Genomic DNA, 22,168 nt, shown 5'->3' on the forward strand with positions numbered 1-22,168 from the left:
GTTAGTCGACGGTGTTGGCCCAGGTGATATTTAAGAGTGTCTGGCCCAGTGCTCCAGTTGTGTTGAGAGATGTGGATGGTCAACACCTTTAGTTGGTGTTCCCTATTTGATAGAAAAACATTCCTTTATCTGATCTTCCCTGTTTTCATTTTGCTCCACTTTTTGTTTCCTTCTTGTCTTTCAGTTTGCTGTGAAATTTTCTTTTGTTTGCCTGTTCTTGGGCAAATTTAGTTGTGTGCTCATGGTGGGTGTCTTTTAGGTACCAGTTGATGTTGCTAGTCAACTCCCAGTGGACTCCCCCATGAGTATCTTTCAGAACCCCTCTTAAAGCCCACCTGTTTTTTTTTTTGGTTGTTGGTCATGACTCTTTGTTAGTTCCCACTTCTGTTTGAGTTACATTATTTGGTTCTTGCTGGAGAACGTAAGTGGTTGTGAATCTGGATGACCAAATTGCTAGCAAGATTGACAAACTTTCATGTGATGAATTGTTTCAGCTCGTTTCATCATTATTGATACCGTTTCTTGTTTTAGGTGTCTTGACTGATTTAACGTTAATATGGGTAATATTTGCTAGCTGTCTCACCAACAACAATAATGATGTATTTGAGACAAGGGCTCATTGTTCAAATGTATTTGTTTTCAAACATTGGAGATGTAATATAGTTTACATGCTGTCAACAATCTAAGCCAACCCTGTCAGTTATGCCTCATGGTTGCTCATTGATTTTCTTGTTGAACGACAAATCCATCTGTTACATTTTAATTTCTTCATTTAATATAATTTTAAAATATGCATTTGTCTAATATACATTAAGTTATAGCAGTACAATAACTGACCATTATATGGTGGACTTGGTATGTCATCTATGTGTAACTCTGTTGTTTGTGTCGCACTGCTTTGCTTTATCTTGGTCAGGTCGCAGTTGTAAATGATTACTTGTTCTCAACTAGCTTACCTGGTTTAATAAAGGTGAAATGAAAAATATGGACATGTGACCAGACCAAGGGGCCAATTCAGCAGGATGCAGTGTTCAGGAACTGAAATATAGTATGTAATAAAAAACATGCCTCTCTGACCTGTAGAATGAGGAATCATGTCTGCTTTGTTGATATAAGTTTGGCTCCTGAATGTGGCCAGAGGCTTTTTCACTATAGTCTCTCTGTCCTTGTCTCCTCCCCTACCTCTGCACTGATTGGCTTAACAGGTGAAAACAATATGGTGGAAGGAAGCTCATTAGGCTGGATTAGCTTTCACCTGGTCAGTTCATTCAGATCAGTGAAGGAGAGGACAGACGATAATACCTATTTTTAGACGACTGAGAAAGAGCCCTAGTGTATGGGGTTAGTGTTGTGTATTGGGTTAGTGTAGTGTAATGTAGTGTAGTGTTGAATTAGCACAGGCTGAAGCTCTTCCAGAACAGTCATGCATGGTCACACGGAATGGATGTTTATAGGTGGAACCTTAAGTGTGGAGGATGGGCTTGTCATGACTGGTGCAGAATTAGTGGAATGGTATCAAATACATCACACGCATGGTTTTTATGTGTTTGATCCCATTCTATTTGCTCTGTTCCAGACATTATTACAAGCCGTTGTCTTGTCTTTACTATCATTAAATTGAAGACATAGTTTTTATCAAAGAATCTCTGTAATTAGTATTACGGATTAAACTGATTAATCATGTGACTGTAATTAACTAGGAAGTCGGGGCACCAAGGAAAATATTCAGATAACAAAGTTAAAATTTTCCTAATAACTTTTCAGATATTTTATATCTGATTAATTATTTATTTGACCTCACGTTAGTCTCATTCCAAACGTCGTAAATTGTTGGTTATCAGCACGAACCCAGTCTTCACTATGAGTCATCCATACATCAATTATCTTAAATCATTTATTTACTAAGTAATTCACAGAAATGCATAAACAAACAGTTGATAGTTACAATGAAATGATAACGGAGTTTACCTAGTGGGCTAAACTGGCATGGCGGCTTGTTAAACAAAAGTTGAAGTGGGGGTCGACTAAGAAGTCACTACAGAGTGATAATTATAACAATTGAAATGCTAATCCTTTGCACATGAACGCTCACGCATTCGGGAACAATTGCAATCAATATATATATTTACGCTCAGTGTGTCGTCGGGATCTCTGCTGAAAAGTTAGTTTCTGTTGGAGAGTTTCCGTCCTCTCTCTTTCTGTCGTGGTTAGAATGGATAGTTCAGAGTGACATTCATTCATTTCGTTATAGATGTTCCGGCGGTCTTCGTTCCTTGCGTTCAATGATACCGAATTCCTAGCTGCGGACTAGTAATTAATATCAAAGACTTGTTCTTATTCTGTCGGTATCGATAGTCTAAGAGTTTAACCACGTGGTATGGTTAAAAGATTCAGCAATCGTCTCAAACCTTGGCCCTCTATCGAGGTAAGCTGGTCTGCAACCTTTGTCCTCTCGTGATTGAGAGAAAACATGGTCTGTTGAGAAATTGTCAAAGTTGGGGTTTTACTCGGGAGTTGCAGAAAAGGGCCTGTCCCAGGATGCCAGACCCTGACTGGGCTCATGGGCGGTACTCTGATTTTGTTCAACTCAAAAGGGAATTGGAGTTTCCTTCATTAAACAGTCCAAAACCACATCACAATTTTACAAACAGTATCATCCTCACTCATTCATCTTATACAACAATTAGATGTAGACCTCATATCTGAGGCTATTATATAAACAGCGTTATGGTAATGTGGTCCTATTATCTCCCATGAGTTTCACCAAGCTGTAACAAACGGACCAGTTCGTAGCTGGATTCTTCACCGATCTTTTATACCTTCTCTGGAACATAAATGTTGTTCGGACCTCAAGTTCTGTGAGGTGGAATAAATTCCTTTGTTCTCTATGAAAATTCACTCTGTCTCTATACTGTGGCCATGAGGAGATTATCTCCTCCAGGAATTTACAACCTCTCTGACCACAGCAGCCTGTGTTGTGTGTAGGAGGCAGGGAGAGGGGGATGGGGCTGTACCCAAAGAGGGCAACGTCATGACACCGTCCTCCCCTCAGCAGCCTCTGATTTATATGCTTTTAGAGGAATCTCATGCATTCTGTCAATCCCACACAAAACCCTGCCTTCGGCTGTCTCTCATAACTGGAGGTCATTGCCACCTGTCCTACTGTAGTCAATGATTGGTCCCATTTGTTAGTTTAGTAACAAAACCATACTGTTTTGATAACTGATGGTTATTTATGATCCAACCCTTCATTCTGGTGTTGTCACCGCAAACAGTACGTTAACAAGATAAGTTCAAATGTAAAAAGTAACATTCACTCTCTATCCTAAAGTGGCAGAGAGGTGTCTTGTCCTTCTAGATTCCATGTTAGATAAAACATAGTAGAGAACAATAATGTACTAGACAGGAAATGTCTTTAATCTCGGTTGAATGATTTATTGAATTAGCAGGAAGTACACACTGTTTATGTTCAGAATAATAAAAGCACAAGAAGCAAACATGCTGTATATCTGATAAACATATAGTCAATTTAAATGTATTTGAAGAGTAAAACAACAGTAATTGATTGACAGCGGCTATTGAATGATATTACACCCCTATTCTACACATCATTGTTTGACAAATGAATACATTGTGTGAAAGCTTGTGTAGCGGACATGAGTCGGTCATGATTGGTTGCTCATAGTCATGTCATGAGGTAGCCCCGCCTAAAATGTCAAAATCAGTGTCAGCTCTCGGCCCAAAAGGGAATTTCCTCTTTGTCTAATTAAGACGTTGGTTTCTCCTGCGGGAGACTCTGGTTCAGATCACTATCTTCGTGTGTGTGAATGTGTTTGTATGTGTTTCGCTCCTAGCTGTAGTTCAGAGTTTCATTCTATCAAATCCCACCAGTCTTCAGACCATCATTAACATACAGTAGAGAGTTCATTCATCAGCAGTGCAGAGAAAGTACCTATGAGAAGCCTATTTCTCACAGATCCATTCTTGTGAAAAGGAACATCCCAAATCCCTCCATACTCCTTGGCCTGACGATGTGTAATAGATTTCCACACAGTTCTGGTCTGTACCACCATCAGGCTCTCCCCTCCACCAATACCTGCAGTAAAAACAACAGTTAGACTGACCTCTCTCTCAGAACCTAGAGTATAAACAACACAGAGTTAGACTGACCTCTCTCTCAGAAGTATGAACAACACAGAGATAGACTGACCACTCTCTCAGAAGTATGAACAACAGAGTTAGACTGACCACTCTCTCAGAACCTAGAGTATGAACAACAGATAATCAGTCCTACTCCTTCCACTGTGGTCAGTGTTATTATAGAACAGTAGTCTCTTACCTTGGGGTGGTCAGTGTTATTATAGAGCAGTAGTCTCTTACCTTGGGGTGGTCAGTGTTATTATAGAGCAGCAGTCTCTTACCTTGGGGTGGTCAGTGGTATTATAGAGCAGTACTCTCTTACCTTGGGGTGGTCAGTGTTATTAGAGCAGTAGTCTCTTACCTTGGGGTGGTCAGTGTTATTATAGATCAGTATTCTCTTACCTTGGGGTGGTCAGTGGTATTATAGAGCAGTACTCTCTTACCTTGGGGTGGTCAGTGTTATTAGAGCAGTAGTCTCTTACCTTGGGGTGGTCAGTGTTATTATAGAACAGTAGTCTCTTACCTTGGGGTGGTCAGTGTTATTATAGATCAGTATTCTCTTACCTTGGGGTGGTCAGTGTTATTATAGAGCAGTAATCTCTTACCTTGGGGTGGTCAGTGTTATTATAGAGTAGTAGTCTCTTACCTTGGGGTGGACAGTGTTATTATAGAGCAGTAGTCTCTTACCTTGGGGTGGTCAGTGTTATTATAGAGCAGTGGTCTCTTACCTTGGGGTGGTCAGTGTTATTATAGATCAGTATTCTCTTACCTTGGGGTGGTCAGTGTTATTATAGAGCAGTATTCTCTTACCTTGGGGTGGTCAGTGTTATTATAGAGTAGTAGTCTCTTACCTTGGGGTGGTCAGTGTTATTATAGAACAGTAGTCTCTTACCTTGGGGTGGTCAGTGTTATTATAGCGCAGTAGTCTCTCACCTTGGGGTGGTCAGTGTTATTATAGAGCAGTAGACTCTTACCTTGGGGTGGTCAGTGTTATTAGAGCAGTAGTCTCTTACCTTGGGGTTGTCAGTGTTATTAGAGCAGTAGTCTCTTATCTTGGGGTGATCAATGTTATTATAGAGCAGTAGTGTCTTACCTTGGGGTGGTCAGTGTTATTTTAGAGCAGTAGTCTCTTACCTTGGGGTGGTCAGTGTTATTATAGAGCAGTAGTCTCTTACCTTGGGGTGGTCAGTGTTATTAGAGCAGTAGTCTCTTACCTTGGGGTGGTCAGTGGGGTGCCGTCCACCCATTTCCAGGTCCCCTCAGTAACAGAATCAGTCAGACCAATCCAGACCCACTTGACTGACTCAAACCCATTGATAAATGTCTGTTGAGGAACAGAAAAAGCATTGGTACAGTTTAACTCATGTATTTTTTATTCAACCAGGCAAATCAGCTGAGAACAAATTGTTATTTACAATGACGGCCTACACTGGCCAAACCCAGACGACGCTGGGCCAATTGTGCGCCGCCCTATGGGACTCCCAATCATGGCTGGTTGTGATACAGCCTGGATTCGAACCAGAGTGTCTAGTGAGATGCAGTGCTAGATACATGTCTGTCTCTCACCTGTTCCTCTTCACTGTTAATGATTACCAGGTCTGCTCCTCTCTCCAGACAGTCCTGTCTACTCTTCTCCCAGGTTTTCTTCTCAGTAGAGAGGTAGTAAAAGCTGGAGCCAAACTTTCTCCATCCTTCAGGACAAGACGCTAGAAGTTTGACATTTACCATATTTGACACTCAAATGTTATGAAAAATAAAAAGAGCATGACACAGATAAAGCTAATGAACCCTTCCAATGAGCTGATTGAGATTCTTCACCAGAATTATACTGTTCTGGTGATTTCCCACAGCAATCGTTTGTGTGAATTGCCTGTTAGTCTACAGCTTTTACACTGAACAAAATTATAAACGCAACATGCAACCATTTCAAAGATTTTACTTAGTTACAGTTCATATCAGGAAATCAGTCCATTGAAATACATTTTTTAGGCCCTAATGTATGGGTTTCACATGACTGGGAATACAGACATGCATCTGTTGGTCACAGATATCTTTAAATAAAAGGTAGGGGTGTGGATCAGAAAACCACCATTTGTCTCCTTCACATAGAGTTGATCAGACTGTTGATTGTGGCCTGTGGAATGTTGTCCCACTCCACTTCAATGGCTGTGCAAAGCTGCTGGATATTGGCGGGAACTGGAACACGCTGTTGTACACGTCAATCCAGAGCATCACAGACATGCTCAATGGGTGACATGTCTGGTGAGTTCAGGACATGGAAGAACTGGGACATTTTCAGCTTCCAGGAAATGTGTACAGATCCTTGCTACATGCAGATGAGCTTCCCTGAGATGATGTCTGACAGTTTGTGCAGAAATTCATCGGTTGTGCAAACCTACAGTTTCATCAGTTGTCTGAGTGGCAGGTGAAGGAGTCAGATGTGGAGGTCCTGATCTGGCGTGGTTACACGTGGTCTGCAGTTGTGAGGCCAGTTGGACATACTGCCAAATTCTCTAAAACGACGTTGGAGGAGACTTAATGTAGAGAAATTAACATAAAAATCTCTGACAACAGGTCGGGTCGACATTCTTGGAGTCACCATGCCAACTGCATGCTTCCTCAATTTGAGACAGATGGCATTGTGTTGTGGACCAAACTGCACATTTTAGAGTGGCCTCTTACTGTCCCCGGCATAAGGTGCACCTGTGTAATTATCATGCTGTTTAATCAGATTCTTGATATGCCACACCTGTCAGGTGGATGGATTATCTTGGCAAAAGAGATAAGCTCACTAACAGAGACGTAAACAAATTTGTGCACAACATTTGAGCTGTTTGTGCATATCTGACATTTCTGATATACTTTATTTCAGCTCATGAAACATGGGACCAACACTTTACATGTTGCCTTTATATTTTTGTTCAGTGACATTCAAGTTAAACATAACTTTGCAACTATTATTTATTCCCACACTGAATAAGTAAGTAGCTTTGCATGAGCCTTGGCTTGTGAGAGGTCAGAACAGCTCATAGGATCCTGATCCTGTTTCTGTAGTGTGAGGCAGCTTGATGTACAAGTAATAACTTCCAATGTATCTGACATCTCTAGTCTCTTCTAGAATTACTAATTATAAAACTGGGTCAATGAATTACATTACACTTCAGATCCCCACAGTTTCTACACAGATCAGAACATGCCCTTTCAGTTATGATGTAACTTATACAGTTGAAGTTGGAAGTTTACATACACTTAGGTTGGTTAAAACTCGTTTTTCAACCACTCCACAAATGTATTGTTAACAAACTATAGTTTTGGCAAGTCGGTTAGGACATCTACTTTGTGCATGACGCAAGTAATTTTTCCAACAACTGTTTACAGACAGATTATTTCACTTATAATTCACTGTATCACAATTCCAGTGGGTCACAAGTTTACATACACCAAGTTGACTGTGACTTTAAACAGCTTGTACCTGTGGGTGTATTTCAAGGCCAACCTTCAAACTCAGTGCCTCTTTGATTGACACCATGGGAAAATCTAAAGAAAACAGCCAAGACCAAAAAATTGTAGACCTCCACAACTCTGGTTCATCCTAGGAAGCAATTGCCAAACCCCTGAAGGTACCACGTTCATCTGTACAAACAATAGTACGCAAGTAAAAACACCATGGGACCACGCAGCCGTCATACCGCTCAGGAGGGAGATGCGTTCTGTCTCCTAGAGATGAACGTACTTTGGTGCGAAAAGTGCAAATCAATCCCAGAACAGCAAAGGGCCTTGTGAAGATGCTGGAGGAAACAGGTACAAAAGTATTTATTTCCACAGTAAAAAAAAAGCCAGACTACGGTTTGCAACTGCACATGGGGACAAAGATTGTACTTTTTGGTCTGCTGAAACAAAAATAGAACTGTTTGGCCATAATGGTCATCGTTATGTTTGGAGGAAAAAGGGGGAGGCTTGCAAGCTGAAGAACACCATCCCAACCACGAAGCACGGGGGTGGCAGCATCATGTTGTGGGGGTGTTTTGCTGCAGGAGCGACTGGTGCACTTCACAGAATAGATGGCAAAGATGGCATGAGGAAGGAAAATTATGGCATGAGGAAGGAAAATTATGTGGATTTATTGAAGCAACATCTCAAGACGTCATTCAGGAAGTTTAAAGCTTGGCCGCAAATGGGTCTTCCAAATGGACAATGACCCCAAACATACTTCCAAAGTTGTGGCAAAATGGCTTAAGGACAACACAGTCAAGGTATTGGAGTGGCCATCACAAAGCCCTGACCTCAACCCTATAGAACATTTGTGGGCAGAACTGAAAAAGCGTCTGCGAGCAAGGAGGCCTACAAACCTGACTCAGTTACACCAGCTCTGTCAGGAGGAATGGGCCAAAATTTACCCAACTTATTGTGGAAAGCTTGTGAAAGGCTACCTGAAATGTTTGACCCAAGTTAAACAATTTCAAGGGAATGTTACCAAATACTAATTGAGTGCATGTAAACTTCTGACCCACTGGGAATGTGATGAAAGAAATAAAAGCTGAAATAAACCATTCTCTCTACTATTATTCTGACAATTCATTTCTAAAAATAAAGTGGTGATCCTAACTGACCTAAGACAGGGAAATTTTACGAGGATTAAATGTCAGGAATTGTGGAAAACTGAGTTTAAATGTATTTGGCAAAGGTGTATGTAAACTTCCGACTTCAACTGTATGTGGAACAATTTACAAAAAAACTTTTAGAATTGATGTTCTTGGGAAATTCAAAAAATTGATTTCTGATCTTGTAAATGTTAACTGTGATTGTTTTTCTTAAGGCGTATATGTATTGTGTCTGAGTTGTGCATACAGTGGCAAGAAAAAGTATATGAACCCTTTGGAATTACCTGGATTTCTACATAAATTGGTCATGAAATTTGATCTGATCTTCATCTAAGTCACAACAATAGACAAACAGTCTGCTTAAACTAAGCCTGAGCTAATGACTTCTCAAAAAGCTAATTGGATTCAGGAGTCAGCTAACCTGGAGTCCAATCAATGAGACGAGATTGGAGATATTGGTTAGAGCTGCCTTGCCCTATAAAAAACACTCACAAAATTTGAGTTTGCCATTCACAAGAAGCTTTGCCTTATGTGAACCATGCCTCAAACAAAAGACATCTCAGAAGACCTACGATTAAGAATTGTTGACTTGCATAAAGCTGGAAAGGGTTACAAATGTATCTCTAAAAGCCTCAATGTTCATCAGTCCACGGTAAGACAAATTGTCTATAAATGGATAAAGTTCAGCACTGTTGCAACTCTCCCTCGGAGTGGCCATCCTGCAAAGATGACTGCAAGAGCACAGAGCACAATGATGTTCAGAAGAATCCTAGAGTTTCAGCTAATGACTTACAGAAATCTGTGGAACATGCTAACATCTCTGACAAGTCTACGATACATAAAACGCTAAACAAGAATGGTGTTCTTGGGAGGACACCACTGCTGTCCAAAAAAGACATTGCTCAACGTTGGAAGTTTGCAAAAGAGCACCTGGATGTTCCACAGCGTGACTGGCAAAATATTCTGTGGACAGATTAAACTAAAGTTGAGTTGTTTGGAAGGAACACACAACACTATGTGTGGAGAAAAAAAGGCACAGCACACCAACATCAAAACCTCATCCCAACTTTAAAGTATGGTGGAGGGAACATCATGGTTTGGGGCTGCTTTGTCGCCTCAGGGCCTGGACAGCATGCTATCATCAACGGAAAAATTAATTCCCAAGTTTATCAACATTTTGCAGAAGAATGTAAGGCTATCTGTCCGCCAATTGAAGCTCAACAGAAGTTGGGTGATGCAACAAGACAACGACCCAAAACACAGAAGTAAATCAACAACAGAATGTTTCAACAGAAGAAAATACGCTTTCTGGAGTGGCCCAGTCAGAGTCCTGACCTCAACCCGATTGAGATACTGTGGCATGACCTCAAGAGAGCTGTTCACACCAGACATCCCAAGAATATTACTGAACTGAAACAGTTTTGTAAAGAGGAATGGTCCAAAACGCCTCCTGACCGTTTTGCAGGTCTGATCCGCAATAACAGAAAATGTTTGGTTGAGGTTATTGCTGCCAAAGGAGGGTCAACCAGCTATTAAATCCAAGGGTTCACCTACTTTTTCCACCCTGCACTGTGAATGTTTACACGGTGAGTTCAATAAAGAGATGAAAATAATTGTTTGTTAAAAGTTTAAGCATACTGTGTTTGTCTATTGTTGTGACCTAGATGAAGACCAGTTCACATTTAATGACCAATTTATGCAGAAATCCAGGTAATTCCAAAGGGTTCACACTTTTCCTTGCCACTGTATGTTTATTTCTTTGTATTGAAAACAGGGCTCTACTGCAAATGAGACCTTGGTCTCAGTTGATCCTGTTTAAATAAAATTAAAATGTAAGTACACCCGCTGGACACTAGTCTATCATAAGACCTTACCTCCACTTTATCTCCTTAATGCTGAGTCCCAAGCAGACACTCATCAGGTAACATTGTACAGCCTTTCATATAACTCAGTGGGGGATCAAACTTCCAATCTCAGGGTGGACACTAACCACAAGGTCACTGGTGAATTCTAAACGATGCCACAGTGAATGATAAAATATGTAGAACTACATTATATATCAAACTTCCTTGACTGACAAAACAAAATCTGAGGGAGTTGTAGGTAGGTAGTTCTGATGACCTCTGATCTCCTGTGGCGTGTGTTGAGAGCTAAGGCAAAACACAGTTCCTGTCATTTGTTTCTGGTCCTAATGGCCATGGCTGGCGCTGATAATACTTCTTGAATACGTTTATGTGTGAGATAACAGGTCAACTACCAAAACTGTGGGGGGGCTGTCCTTACCTTTGTTCTCCCAGTTCAGTCTTTCTATCTCCTTCTGTAGCCGGTCACGCTCCATAGTTGTAGTGTTCAGACTCTTCATCAACTTGTCTACTTCAGTGGCCCTGGTATTTAGACTATTCTGTAGCTGGTCTCTCTCTGTGGTCCTGGTATTTAGACTATTCTGTAGCTGGTCTCTCTCTGTGGTCCTGGTATTTAGACTATTCTGTAGCTGGTCTCTCTCTGTGGTCCTGGTATTTAGACTATTCTGTAGCTGGTCTCTCTCTGTGGTCCTGGTATTTAGACTATTCTGTAGCTGGTCTTTCTCTGTGGTCCTGGTATTTAGACTATTCTGTAACTGGTCTCTCTCGGTGGTCCTGGTATTTAGACTATTCTGTAGCTGGTCTCTCTCTGTGGTCCTGGTATTTAGACTATTCTGTAGCTGGTCTCTATCTGTGGTGCTGGTATTTAGACTATTCTGTAACTGGTCTCTCTCGGTGGTCCTGGTATTTAGACTATTCTGTAGCTGGTCTCTCTCTGTAGTCCTGGTATTTAGACTATTCTGTAGCTGGTCTCGCTCTGCAGTTGCATCTGTAAAACGGAAAAGTCAATCAAAATGTGTAACTATCACAACATTGACTACAAATGTTTAATAAAAAACAATGTTCACTTACAGGAATCCAACAGGCCTATGATGACAGCCAGTAGAACACACACTGCAGCAACTCTGGAGGGTCTCTTCCACCACTGAAAATGTACTGAATCACAAGTTATTAAAGTCAGATCTTTGGTAATGTGTTTTACTTGTATCATCAGTGTTTAATTTGAGCTGGATTCTGCGGCAACAGGATCCGGCACCTCTCAGTTTGGACTGATGCATTCCAGAACCTATTTGGCTGGATCCGCTGCCTCTCATGGCATTAAAAATAGTTACAATTTGCAGTGTAAAAAAATTATAATTAAAGCGATCAAAGTTATTTGGAGTTTTCTCATCGTCAATTCTCCTGCCCCCTAAAAAAAAAATGCAATGTGAAAACGTAGATTTTCAGCCCGCACCTGAAAAAGGGAACTGTAGGTAGAGGCAGGTATCCTCAATATTAACGGGCCCTGTATTTAGGGGTAAGGTAGAGGCAGGCAGCCTTGAGGTTACAGTGTTGTGCCTATAACCGAAAGGTTGCAGGTTTGAATACCGGAGCGGACAAGGTGAATAATATGTTGTACCCTTGAACAAGGCACTTCATCCTAATTCCTCCAGGAGCGCTGTACGGAGCGCTGTACGTTGGAGACATTGTGATCATTGTCAAGAAGTCACACCCATCCCACTGGTGTTAGAAGTTCAGAGTGAGAAAGTTTAGACTATTTAGAAATAATTAAATCATGAAATGATGAGGATCTCTATCCTCTTTAACAGGAGGAAAAGTAGAATAGTAGTCAAAGATAATGTACATTTACATCCCATACTGACACATCTATTATATGATTACTTCAGTCATTTTGATAACTAGTTAAAATGTAATAAACTTTGACACTAACTAATACTTAAGTAGGTAGGGTAATTCCTTACTTGTGGTGAGGGTTGTTGACACCAGTCGACTTTTCTTTCCATTTTCCAGCACAGTGCAGACAGTGACAGAGTACTGAGTAGCAGGTTTCAGGTCAGAGAGAGTGATGCTGTGTGAAGATGTGGAGATGATGTGTGGTTCTGTCCCTGGACAGCGGTAGGAGATCTGGTAATGATGTTGGGTTTGGTCCAATCCTTGTGGCTGGCTCCAGCTAACAGCAGCTGATGTGGTGTCCACTGAGTCAACAGTCAGCTGGTCTGGAACAGGAAGTACTAAGAGAAAATAGAATATTGTCAGGGCTATAGTTTAACTACAGAAATATACTGCAGGAAGAAAAGTTGAAAAGGCTGCTTGCAATTCCTTTAGATCTGGGAAGAAATAAGTTAAAAACAGACGTCACACAACAGAAGTTGGATTTGTAAAGTAACACAAATGAAGGGTTTCTGCTATATTCATTTAGTAGGATTTGTAAAGTAACACAAATTAAGGGTTTCTGCTATATTAATTTAGTAAGGGTGCTGTCCTGCTGACAGATTGTTGCCACACCAAAGATAAATAAATATACATGAAAAGAATGTTGTAATTCTAGATCCCTCCACAATAACATGTGTTTAACACTGTAGTACTGATAAAGTTAAAGCAAGCAGAGGCAGATCAACTCCTTGACATAATGACTCACAGGAAGGGAAGAAAGCCTGAATTCAGATACTGTATTATAAACAACGTTTAATGATTTCAGCACCAAACTGCATGATGAGATCTGGGGAATTCACCATCATATATTTCTCATCAGGGAAGATACTGGACCTTTACATCCCATGCTGACTGTTACGGGTTTCGGTTCTGTTACGAGTTTCAGTTTCTTTGTCCATTTAGAGGTTGACTAGGTTGGGCGCTCTGATTGGAGTCAGTATTTGTTACAACTGTGCTGGCCCCGCTGTTATTTAAGAGCCGCTGGTCCTGCTGGTATTTAAGAGCCGCTGGCCCCGCTGGTATTTAAGAGCCGCTGGCCCTGCTGGTATTTAAGAGCTGCTGGCCCTGCTGGTATTTAAGAGCTGCTGGCCCTGCTGGTATTTAAGAGCTGCTGGCCCTGCTGGTATTTAAGAGCTGCTGGTCCTGCTGGTATTTAAGAGCTGCTGGTCCTGCTGGTATTTAAGAGCTGCTGGTTCAGTGCATCAGATGGAGATGTATGGAGACCTAAACCTCATGTTAGGGTGGTCACGGCATTTAGCCAAAAACTCCTGTTTATTTAGCTCCATATCCTTTTTACTCCAGATCCTGAGTTGGTGTTTGCTTATCTGAGACAAACCTTAGTGAACATCCATGGTGGGTGGCTTTTAGAACCCCTTACTAGTGGCTTTGCCATCTTTCAGTGGGAACCCCCATGGTGCCTTTCAGAATCCTTTTCTGGTTGTTTTTGGTTGTTGAAGCGATTATCTTTGTTTGTTCCCTTTTCGGGGAGCGATGACATTGTGTTTGTCTTTGGGGAATGTAAAACTGACACATCCATTATGATTTGTTAATTTACATTAGTCATTTTCATAACTAGTCAAAGTTTTGCACCAGACATCATACTTAAGAAGGGTAATTCCTTACCTGTGGTGAAGGTTGTTGACACCAGTTTGCTTTGCTTTCCATTTTCCAGCTCAGTGCAGACAGTGACAGAGTACTGAGTACCACCTTGCAGGTCAGAGAGAGTGATGCTGTGTGAAGATGTGGTAGTGATGTGTGGTTTTGTCCCTGGACTCTGGTAGGAGATCTGGTAATGATGTTGGGTTTGGTTCAATCCTGGTGGCTGGTTCCAGCTAACAGCAGCTGATGTGGTGTCCACTGAGTCAACAGTCAGCTGGTCTGGAGCAGGAAGTACTAAGGGAAAATACATTATTGTCAGGGCTACAGTTTAACTCTAGAAATATATTACAGGAGGAAAAGTAGAAAAGACCAGCTTGCAATTACTTTTGATATGGAAAGAAACAAGCTAAAAAAATAATTTGAAGTCACACAACAACAACAACAAAAATTCTGCAGTGTTTAAAATCCAATAACAAGGTGTGGATAGCAAAAGTTGTTTTCAATTTAAACTTATTTCAAAAGAAATATGTAATTATTTAAGAAAGTGCAAAGGTGCTATTATATTTGGCAGCACCTTTATATCAATTAAAAGAATGCTGTGATAAATCCTCTGCACAATAACAATAATATTATAATTTTAAACAATTTTATGGAATTGTAAGGTATTTCAAGGCACATTATCTTTATACTGTAGATGCCGTTGTCTAATAAGGAGAGGGGTGCATGGCACAGACAAAAGATTAACGCAGATCCAGTTGCTAGGGAGGAAAGACTAGCCAGAAGAAAAGCAAGGTATTGTTTTCATGGTTTCATGCTACTGTCAGCAACAGAATAGGATATAAAGCTGGGTGGATAACACTTAACATTAAGCTGCACTATTACACTGTAGTTCATGTTTTATTGCCCTACAGTTAAGGTATAACTGATGGACTATATTAGTTAACATAATATTACACACACACACACACAATTATGGATTAAAAATGGATCATGAATTATATTAGTTAATACCTGCTTCACATTTGGGGCACTTTATGAAAAATCGAGACTGTACAAGTTTGAATTGAAGTAGTTTGATGGGCATTTTATGTAGCTATTTTGTGTAGATATCTTGAAATGGCATTTGTGTACCTGCACTGAATAGAAATGTACCAGTTACAGTGTAACAATGCACAACTACAACATGAACTATCATGTAATAATCGTGTAATAATGCAACTTAATGCAACGTAAAGTGTTGCCACAGACAGGCTCAAATTATAGTAAAGTGATTATTATTAACATTAGCAATGAAATAGTAACAAAACATGTTGATAGAGAAAGGGAGAGGGAGTTGATTTAACTTTTAAACTTTGATTAAGTGTTATCATTGTATACCCTACTATTAATAGACTACTAATAACATAACTAGTACTGCTATATAAATAATTGTTGCTACTATAGGCTATATTAGATAGACATGTAGGCTACACTTACATGTACAACGTTTTATATGCATATCCACTTCATCACATGCATTATTTGATTTGAGCATTGAGGACCAGCATTGAATACTGTTTTACTTAACAAGTCAACCACTTTAACAGTGTTTGCCACCAGAAAGCAATGATGATGGTACATGCTACTTGATTCTAATATCTTATAGTGAATATTTAGGCATTATAAATGCACTTACAGGGCATTATATGTGTATGCATCATAGAAAGTGTTACTGGATATTTCCTTTGTGTTTTGCAGCTCATGAACACAACATTTAAGATTCAATCTTTGAAGTTCAGTGTTCTCCTCTAGCACTTTATCAGGAGGTGTCTATCACAGTAAATGGGCAGAATATTTGACCTTTATTTAACTAGGCAAGTCAGTTAAGAACAAATTCTTAATTTCAATGACAGCCTAGGAACAGTGGGTTAACTGCCTTGTTCAGGGGCAGAACGACAGATTTGTACCTTGTCAGCTCGGGGATTTGATCTTGCAGCCTTTCGGTTACTAGTCCAACGCTCTAACCACTAGGCTACGCTGCCGCCCCAATAACTAATCTCAATGTAATTAAGGTGCAGTGAATCAGTATTATTACCATTCATGTTTGAATGGAGAGGCAATGGGAAAAGCAAGCAACAAAGACAACGCTTCACACAGGTGAATTCTTGCGTGTAAAATATTCTCGCTCATTGAATTCTTAAAATACAGTCTAGTGATAAAATTAGCAAAATACACTAGATATACAAAAGTATGTGGACACTCCTTCAAATTAGTGGATTTGGCTATTTCAGCCACACCCATTGCTGACAGGTGTATAAAATCAAGCACATAGCCATGCAATCTCCATATACATACATTGGCAGTAGAATGACCTTACCGAAGAGCTCAGTGACTTTCAATGTGGCATCGTCATAGGATGCCACCTTTCCAACAAGTTAGTTCGTAAAATTTCTGCCCTGCTAGTGCTGCCTCGGTCAACTGTAAGTGCTGCTATTGTGAAGTGGAAAAGTCTAGGAGCAACAATGGCTCAGCCGCGAAGTGGTAGGACACTTACTACCGAGTTCCAAACTGCCTCTGTACGCACAATAGCTGTTCGTTGGGAGCTTCATGAAATGGGTTTCCATAGCTGAACAGTCGCACACAAGCCTAAGATCACCATGTGAAATGTCAAGCGTCGGCTGGAGTGGTGTAAAGCCCGCCGCCAATGGACTCTGGAGCAGTGGAAACACGTTCTCTGGAGTGATGAATCACGCTTCACCATCTGGCAGTAAGACGTACGAATCTGGGTTTTGCAGATGCCAGGAGAACGCTACCTGCCCCAATGCATCGTGCCGACTGTAATGTTTGGTGGAGGATTAAAAATGGTCTGGGGCTGTTTTCATGGTTCAGGCCCCTTAGTTCCAGTAGTGGGAAATCTTAACGCTAGAGCTTACAATTACGTTCTAGACGATTCTGTGCTTCCAACTTTGTGGCAACAGTTTGGGGAAGGCCCTTTCCTGCTTCAGGATGACAATGTCCCCTTTCCATAGTGAGGTCCATAAAGAAATGGTTTGTCGCGATCTTGTGGAAGAACTTGACTGGCCTGAACTTGACTGGCCTGCACAGAGCCTTGACCTCAACCCCATCGAACACCTTTGGGATGAATTGGAAAGCGAACCGCGAGCCAGGCCTAATCGCCCAACATCAGGACACGACCTCACGAGTTCTCTTGTGTCTGAATGGAAGCAGATCCCCGCAGCAATGTTCCAACATCTAGTAGAAAGCCTCCCTAGAAGAGTGGAGGCTCTTATAGCAGCAAAACAGGGACCAACTCCATATTAATGCCAATGATTTTGGAATGAAATGTTCGATAAGCAGGTGTCCACATACTTTTGGTCATGTAGTGTATATAATAAATACATTTGTTTAAGTTAATGATCAATGCAAAAGAGAACCTGATCATTCGGAACTCATTGAACTCATGTTCAAAGGGAAGTTGACTGATGTATGTAACGCTGAATTTAAATTCTTACTTGCGAGAGCTAAAAAGTTATTTTTGTCAAATGTAAAAAGTAGGCAACAACACCAGCCTTGTTTAAGGCACAGGCCTATGATATGATGGAAAACATTTTTTATCCCAGACCATTATTGTCCTTGTTTTATTCTCCTTATATCCTCTTGATACATTCATTCAATTATATTTTATGTGTAAAGGCTAGTAAGCATACTGTCCTCCTTCATGTCACACACAGGTGAGGCGACGGGCGTTTTCCTTGTCACGAAGACATAACAAATGTTAGACTTTGACCCTGTTGCAACGTCTGTTGTCATGGTTACCCAACTGCTACAGCAAATAGACAGTGCAAAATACATTTCTCCTGTGGAATTCCCTGCTTTTATTTCGTCACACACAACCCAAACCTAAGCTATTTTCTGTCATTAGCTCACCATTACCTTGTAAATAATGACATTGTTATGAGTTTCTTTTCCAGTAATAATGAATACAAACATTTTAAAGTTATTAATGAACTTAAACATTGTTTAGAAAGTTGATTTTAGTTGCCTGGCTTGCTAGATTAACATATATTATAGTGAACAAACATATAAATGCAGCATGCAAAAATTTCAAAGATTTTACTGAGATAGCTTTAAAAATGTAGGGGTGTGAATCAGAAATCCAGTCCGTAACTGGTCAGACAACCATTTGCCTCATGCAGCCAACACATCTCCTTCGCATAGAGTTGATCAGGCTGTTGATTGTGGTCTGTAGAATGTTGTCCCACTCCTCTTCAATGGCTGTGCGAAGTTACTGGATATTGGTGGGAACTGGAACACGCTGTCGTACATGTCGACCCAGAGCATCCCAAACATGCTCACTGGGTGACATGTCTGGTGAGTATGCAGGCCATGGAAGAACTGGGACATTTTCAGCTTCCAGGAATTGTGTTCAGATCCTTGTGACATGGGGACGTGCATTATCATGATGAAACATGAGGCGATGGTGGTGGATGAATGGCACGACAATGGGCATCAGAATCTCAGTGTATCTCTGTGCATTCAAAATGGCATTGATAAAATGCAATGGTGTTCGTTGTCCATAGCTTATCCCTGCCCATACCATAACCCCACCGCCACCATGCATATTTTGTTCACAACGTTGACATCAGCAAGCCGTTCTCCCACACAAAACCTACACTCTGTCTGCCATCTGCCCGGCACAGTTGAAACCGGGATTCATCCGTGAAGAGCACACTTCCTCAGTGTGCCTGTGGCCATCGAAGGTGAGCATTTGCCCACTGAAGTCAATTACGACGGCGAACTGCACTTAGGTCAAGACCCTGGTGAGGACGATGTGCACGAGGATGAGCTTCCCTGAGATGGTTTATGAAAGAAATTATTTGGTTGTGCAAACCCACACGTGGTCTGTGGTTGTGAGGCCGGGTTCGACGGACTGCCAAATTCTCTAAAACAACGTTGTAGGCGTCTTGTAGTAAAGAAATGAACATTCAATTATCCGGCAACAGCTCTGGTGGACATTGCTGCAGTCAATGTGCCAATTGCACACTCCCTCAAAACTTGAGACGTCTGTGGGATTATGTTGTTTGACACAACTGTACATTTTCGAGTGTCCTTTTATTGTCCACAGCACACTATACATGTTGCAATTATATTTTTGTTCAGTGTAAATTCATTTTTAAAATACAGCAGTTTTTGTGTTTTATACCTTTTCATAACGGCAAGGACAAGTTTAATGTCATATGACAATATAATGTTCATTATGTCACTGCAAAAATTGGCTACAGACATGTAAATAGACCAACTGTAAACCAGCCTATACTTATAACCTTTAAATAGTTTAGAAATGCTTATTAATACAACATTTATAGCAGTGTTACCAAATCATATGTTATTGAAAGTGGAGTATGTCGTGGTAAACATTTACATTTTAGTCATTTAGCAGACATGAGGTGTAAGGGCAATGAATGGAGCTGGTATGAAAAACTTTAACAGGAGACAATACCTTGGGATGTTTCCGTGTTTCTTCCTGAGAATCCCTCCTCTGGTTTCGACTCATCTCTGACTTGTTTCAGTGGCTTTTCCTCTTCAAAGTTCTATAAAAAGTAGAATTCACAGGTTAACATGTTTAGTACATTATGATGTTGAATCTACAACTCCAGGTCTGTTGAGAATAAAGCACAACAGGTTCAGAATTAGGGATATTTAATGCACACTAAGGGTACAGTCAGACTGATCGCATGAACATGGCTGAAATCGTATAGAACATACATCCTTGTTAGTTTTTGTGTGTCAAAAGTATTACTCAAGTCAAATATTTTCTGATGCCTGACGAGTTGTATACATTAAAATACGGAGCGTTTGTGTGCTTTTTTTTGTTTTACAATCGTCTCCGTTGTCATTCATCCAGCAACAGATAACTCCCATGAAAAAAAGCAGAAGTTCCACACAAAATCCCAATGTGTCTACATTGATAACGTCACATCATAGGGGGTAGACATTTGGAAAAGGTTACTTTATATTTTTTACATGAAAATGTTCTATATTGAGCCCAAACTCTAGTGGATTACGTGCTACCAACCCGTTTTTGGAAAAATAAAGTAATGTGTTGGCAAGCCGTTTTTCCATGGCAATTTCCAAACGTCCACTAGGGGCAACGTGCGTGCCTGTTACCATCTAGTACAGGGGTTTTCAAACCTTTCCTCGGAGACCCCCAGATGTTTCACAATTTTGCTGTAGACCTGAACTAGCTCACTGATTCATCTAACCAAGGGCTTGATGATTAGTTGACAAGTTGAATCAGGTGTGCTAGTTCTGGAATAGTTCAAATCCATGGAATGGCTGGGGGTCCAAGAGGAGAGGTTTGACCACCTCTGATCTGGTAAGCTCGTGACAAGCCAGGGTGGTTAGGATGGGTGTGAGGATGGGCTAAAACTGCAAGCTACAGCTCTGAGCATTGTGGGTTCAATCCTAGTGCTAGACACAACTTTATTTATATATATATGTATATATATATATATGTATATATTTCACCCTATCCTAAACCATAAGCGGCAATCTGTGATTGCTACATCCACGTTTTTACTCTTAAATGAATGATATATATCCACTTCCTCGTGAGCTTAGTTCAACATTGGAACCTCGTCAGAACGCATAATATACACTTTTTTTTACTTCATTAATTGTAAACAAACCACGATATAGGCTCAGGTTTCTGAATTTACCAAAACAGAGGTCAGCAGATGCTTTGTTGTTTCAACTGCTGATTGGCCCTTAAAAAGGTTAAGGTACAATATATCCATGTTAAAACAGCAGCCATAACATCTCCAAACAGTCCATGATAACCGATTCAACTTTTATAGTGTACCTAAAAGCAGTGCAACAATGTCACCTTTTTCCTCCAGATACAAATGTGCCAAAAAGACATCAAGGTTTTCTAGAATCTCTGAGTTACTCAACCATCCAATAGGAACAGGGTGTACTGGGCTTTCCTCGTGCTCTCAAGGAAGATAATAGTCAACAGTGAGAGACACAGGCAGGAGATCACTACCGGTTTCTGGACTTCTCATAGCGGGAGAAGTATGGTTTCAACATGTTGACATGACACAGCCAGGTTTTTTTCCCCTGGGCTCTGGCCTGAAGTCATCGCTAACGAAACCAGGACATGATCACTCACATCGAAAGTGTGGGTTCAGGGCTTTCGATCATACCAAACTTTCACTTCTGTTTGCGCCTTCTCCAGATTCTTACTGGCAAACTCACAGGAGCGGAGAAATCTGTATTGAAAAGCGTAAACGTGCTCCAACAAATTTGTTTTTGTTTTTGAGGTGTTGTCCTGCAACAACTTCTCTTTCAACAAGCTCAAAGGACCTCTGACATGATGTCCAAACATGAGCTCATTCAGACTGAAACTCCCGCGCTGTAAATAGCACAAGAGGGACTCCTTCATCCCTGTCTTTCTCAAACTCAAAGCAGTAAGCTCTCAATGTATACTTCAAAGTCTTATTAACTCTCTCAAGAACACCTTTAGACTCTGGGTGGTAGACACTAGAGGGGCAATGGGTAACACCCAACTGCTGTAGCACTTGCTGGAAGACCTTCAACATGAAATTCAAATCATGGTCTGATAAGGGCCTTATTAACATTACTGGGAGCCGTGATTTTCCTCCATGGAATGGCCTCATGGAAACTAGTGGCAGCACATGATGGTTAAGAGAAACTGGTTAGCACTCTTTGCTTTGGGCAAAGGACCAACACAGTCCACCAGAACCCTGCTGAAAAGTTTGTCAAAATCAGGAATAGGATACAAAGGTGCAACCAAAACAGCTTGATTTGGTTTACCCATCCGCTGGCAAATGTAACAGGCTTTACAGTATGCCACAGCATCTTGTTACAGACCAGGCCAGAAGAAGTTATGCAAGATACGGTCAGACATACGTCTGCCATACAACCATTGTGAGCCAACCTTTTTTGGGAAAACCAAAGGGTGTGCAATGTGTGTCCCTCCCCTTTGAACAATACAAAGTTTGAGTGAGGTGTCTAGGTCATGTGAACAAGGAG

At 40.8% G+C, this 22,168-nt stretch overlaps 1 protein-coding gene across 5 annotated transcripts in view; it reads right to left on the bottom strand.

Annotated features, from left to right (window-relative positions):
- Positions 1–3,410: 3,410 nt before the first annotated feature.
- Positions 3,411–22,168, bottom strand: part of LOC139579463 (receptor-type tyrosine-protein phosphatase H-like) — a 307,157-nt gene continuing 288,399 nt past the window's right edge. The window contains exons 4-10 of one of the 5 annotated variants that reach the window (XM_071408160.1): positions 14,159–14,428; positions 12,565–12,834; positions 11,675–11,758; positions 11,025–11,591; positions 5,707–5,831; positions 5,355–5,464; positions 3,411–4,096 (exon numbers count right to left, since the gene is read on the bottom strand). In XM_071408160.1, coding sequence (XP_071264261.1) covers positions 3,964–4,096; positions 5,355–5,464; positions 5,707–5,831; positions 11,025–11,591; positions 11,675–11,758; positions 12,565–12,834; positions 14,159–14,428 — 1,559 coding nt within the window. In that variant the 3' untranslated portion in view covers positions 3,411–3,963. The other 4 variants (XM_071408159.1, XM_071408157.1, XM_071408161.1 and 1 more) reach the window with 4 other exon arrangements.

The sequence above is a fragment of the Salvelinus alpinus genome, chromosome 6 (genome assembly GCF_045679555.1).
Source record: "Salvelinus alpinus chromosome 6, SLU_Salpinus.1, whole genome shotgun sequence".
Lineage (NCBI taxonomy): Eukaryota > Metazoa > Chordata > Actinopteri > Salmoniformes > Salmonidae > Salvelinus > Salvelinus alpinus.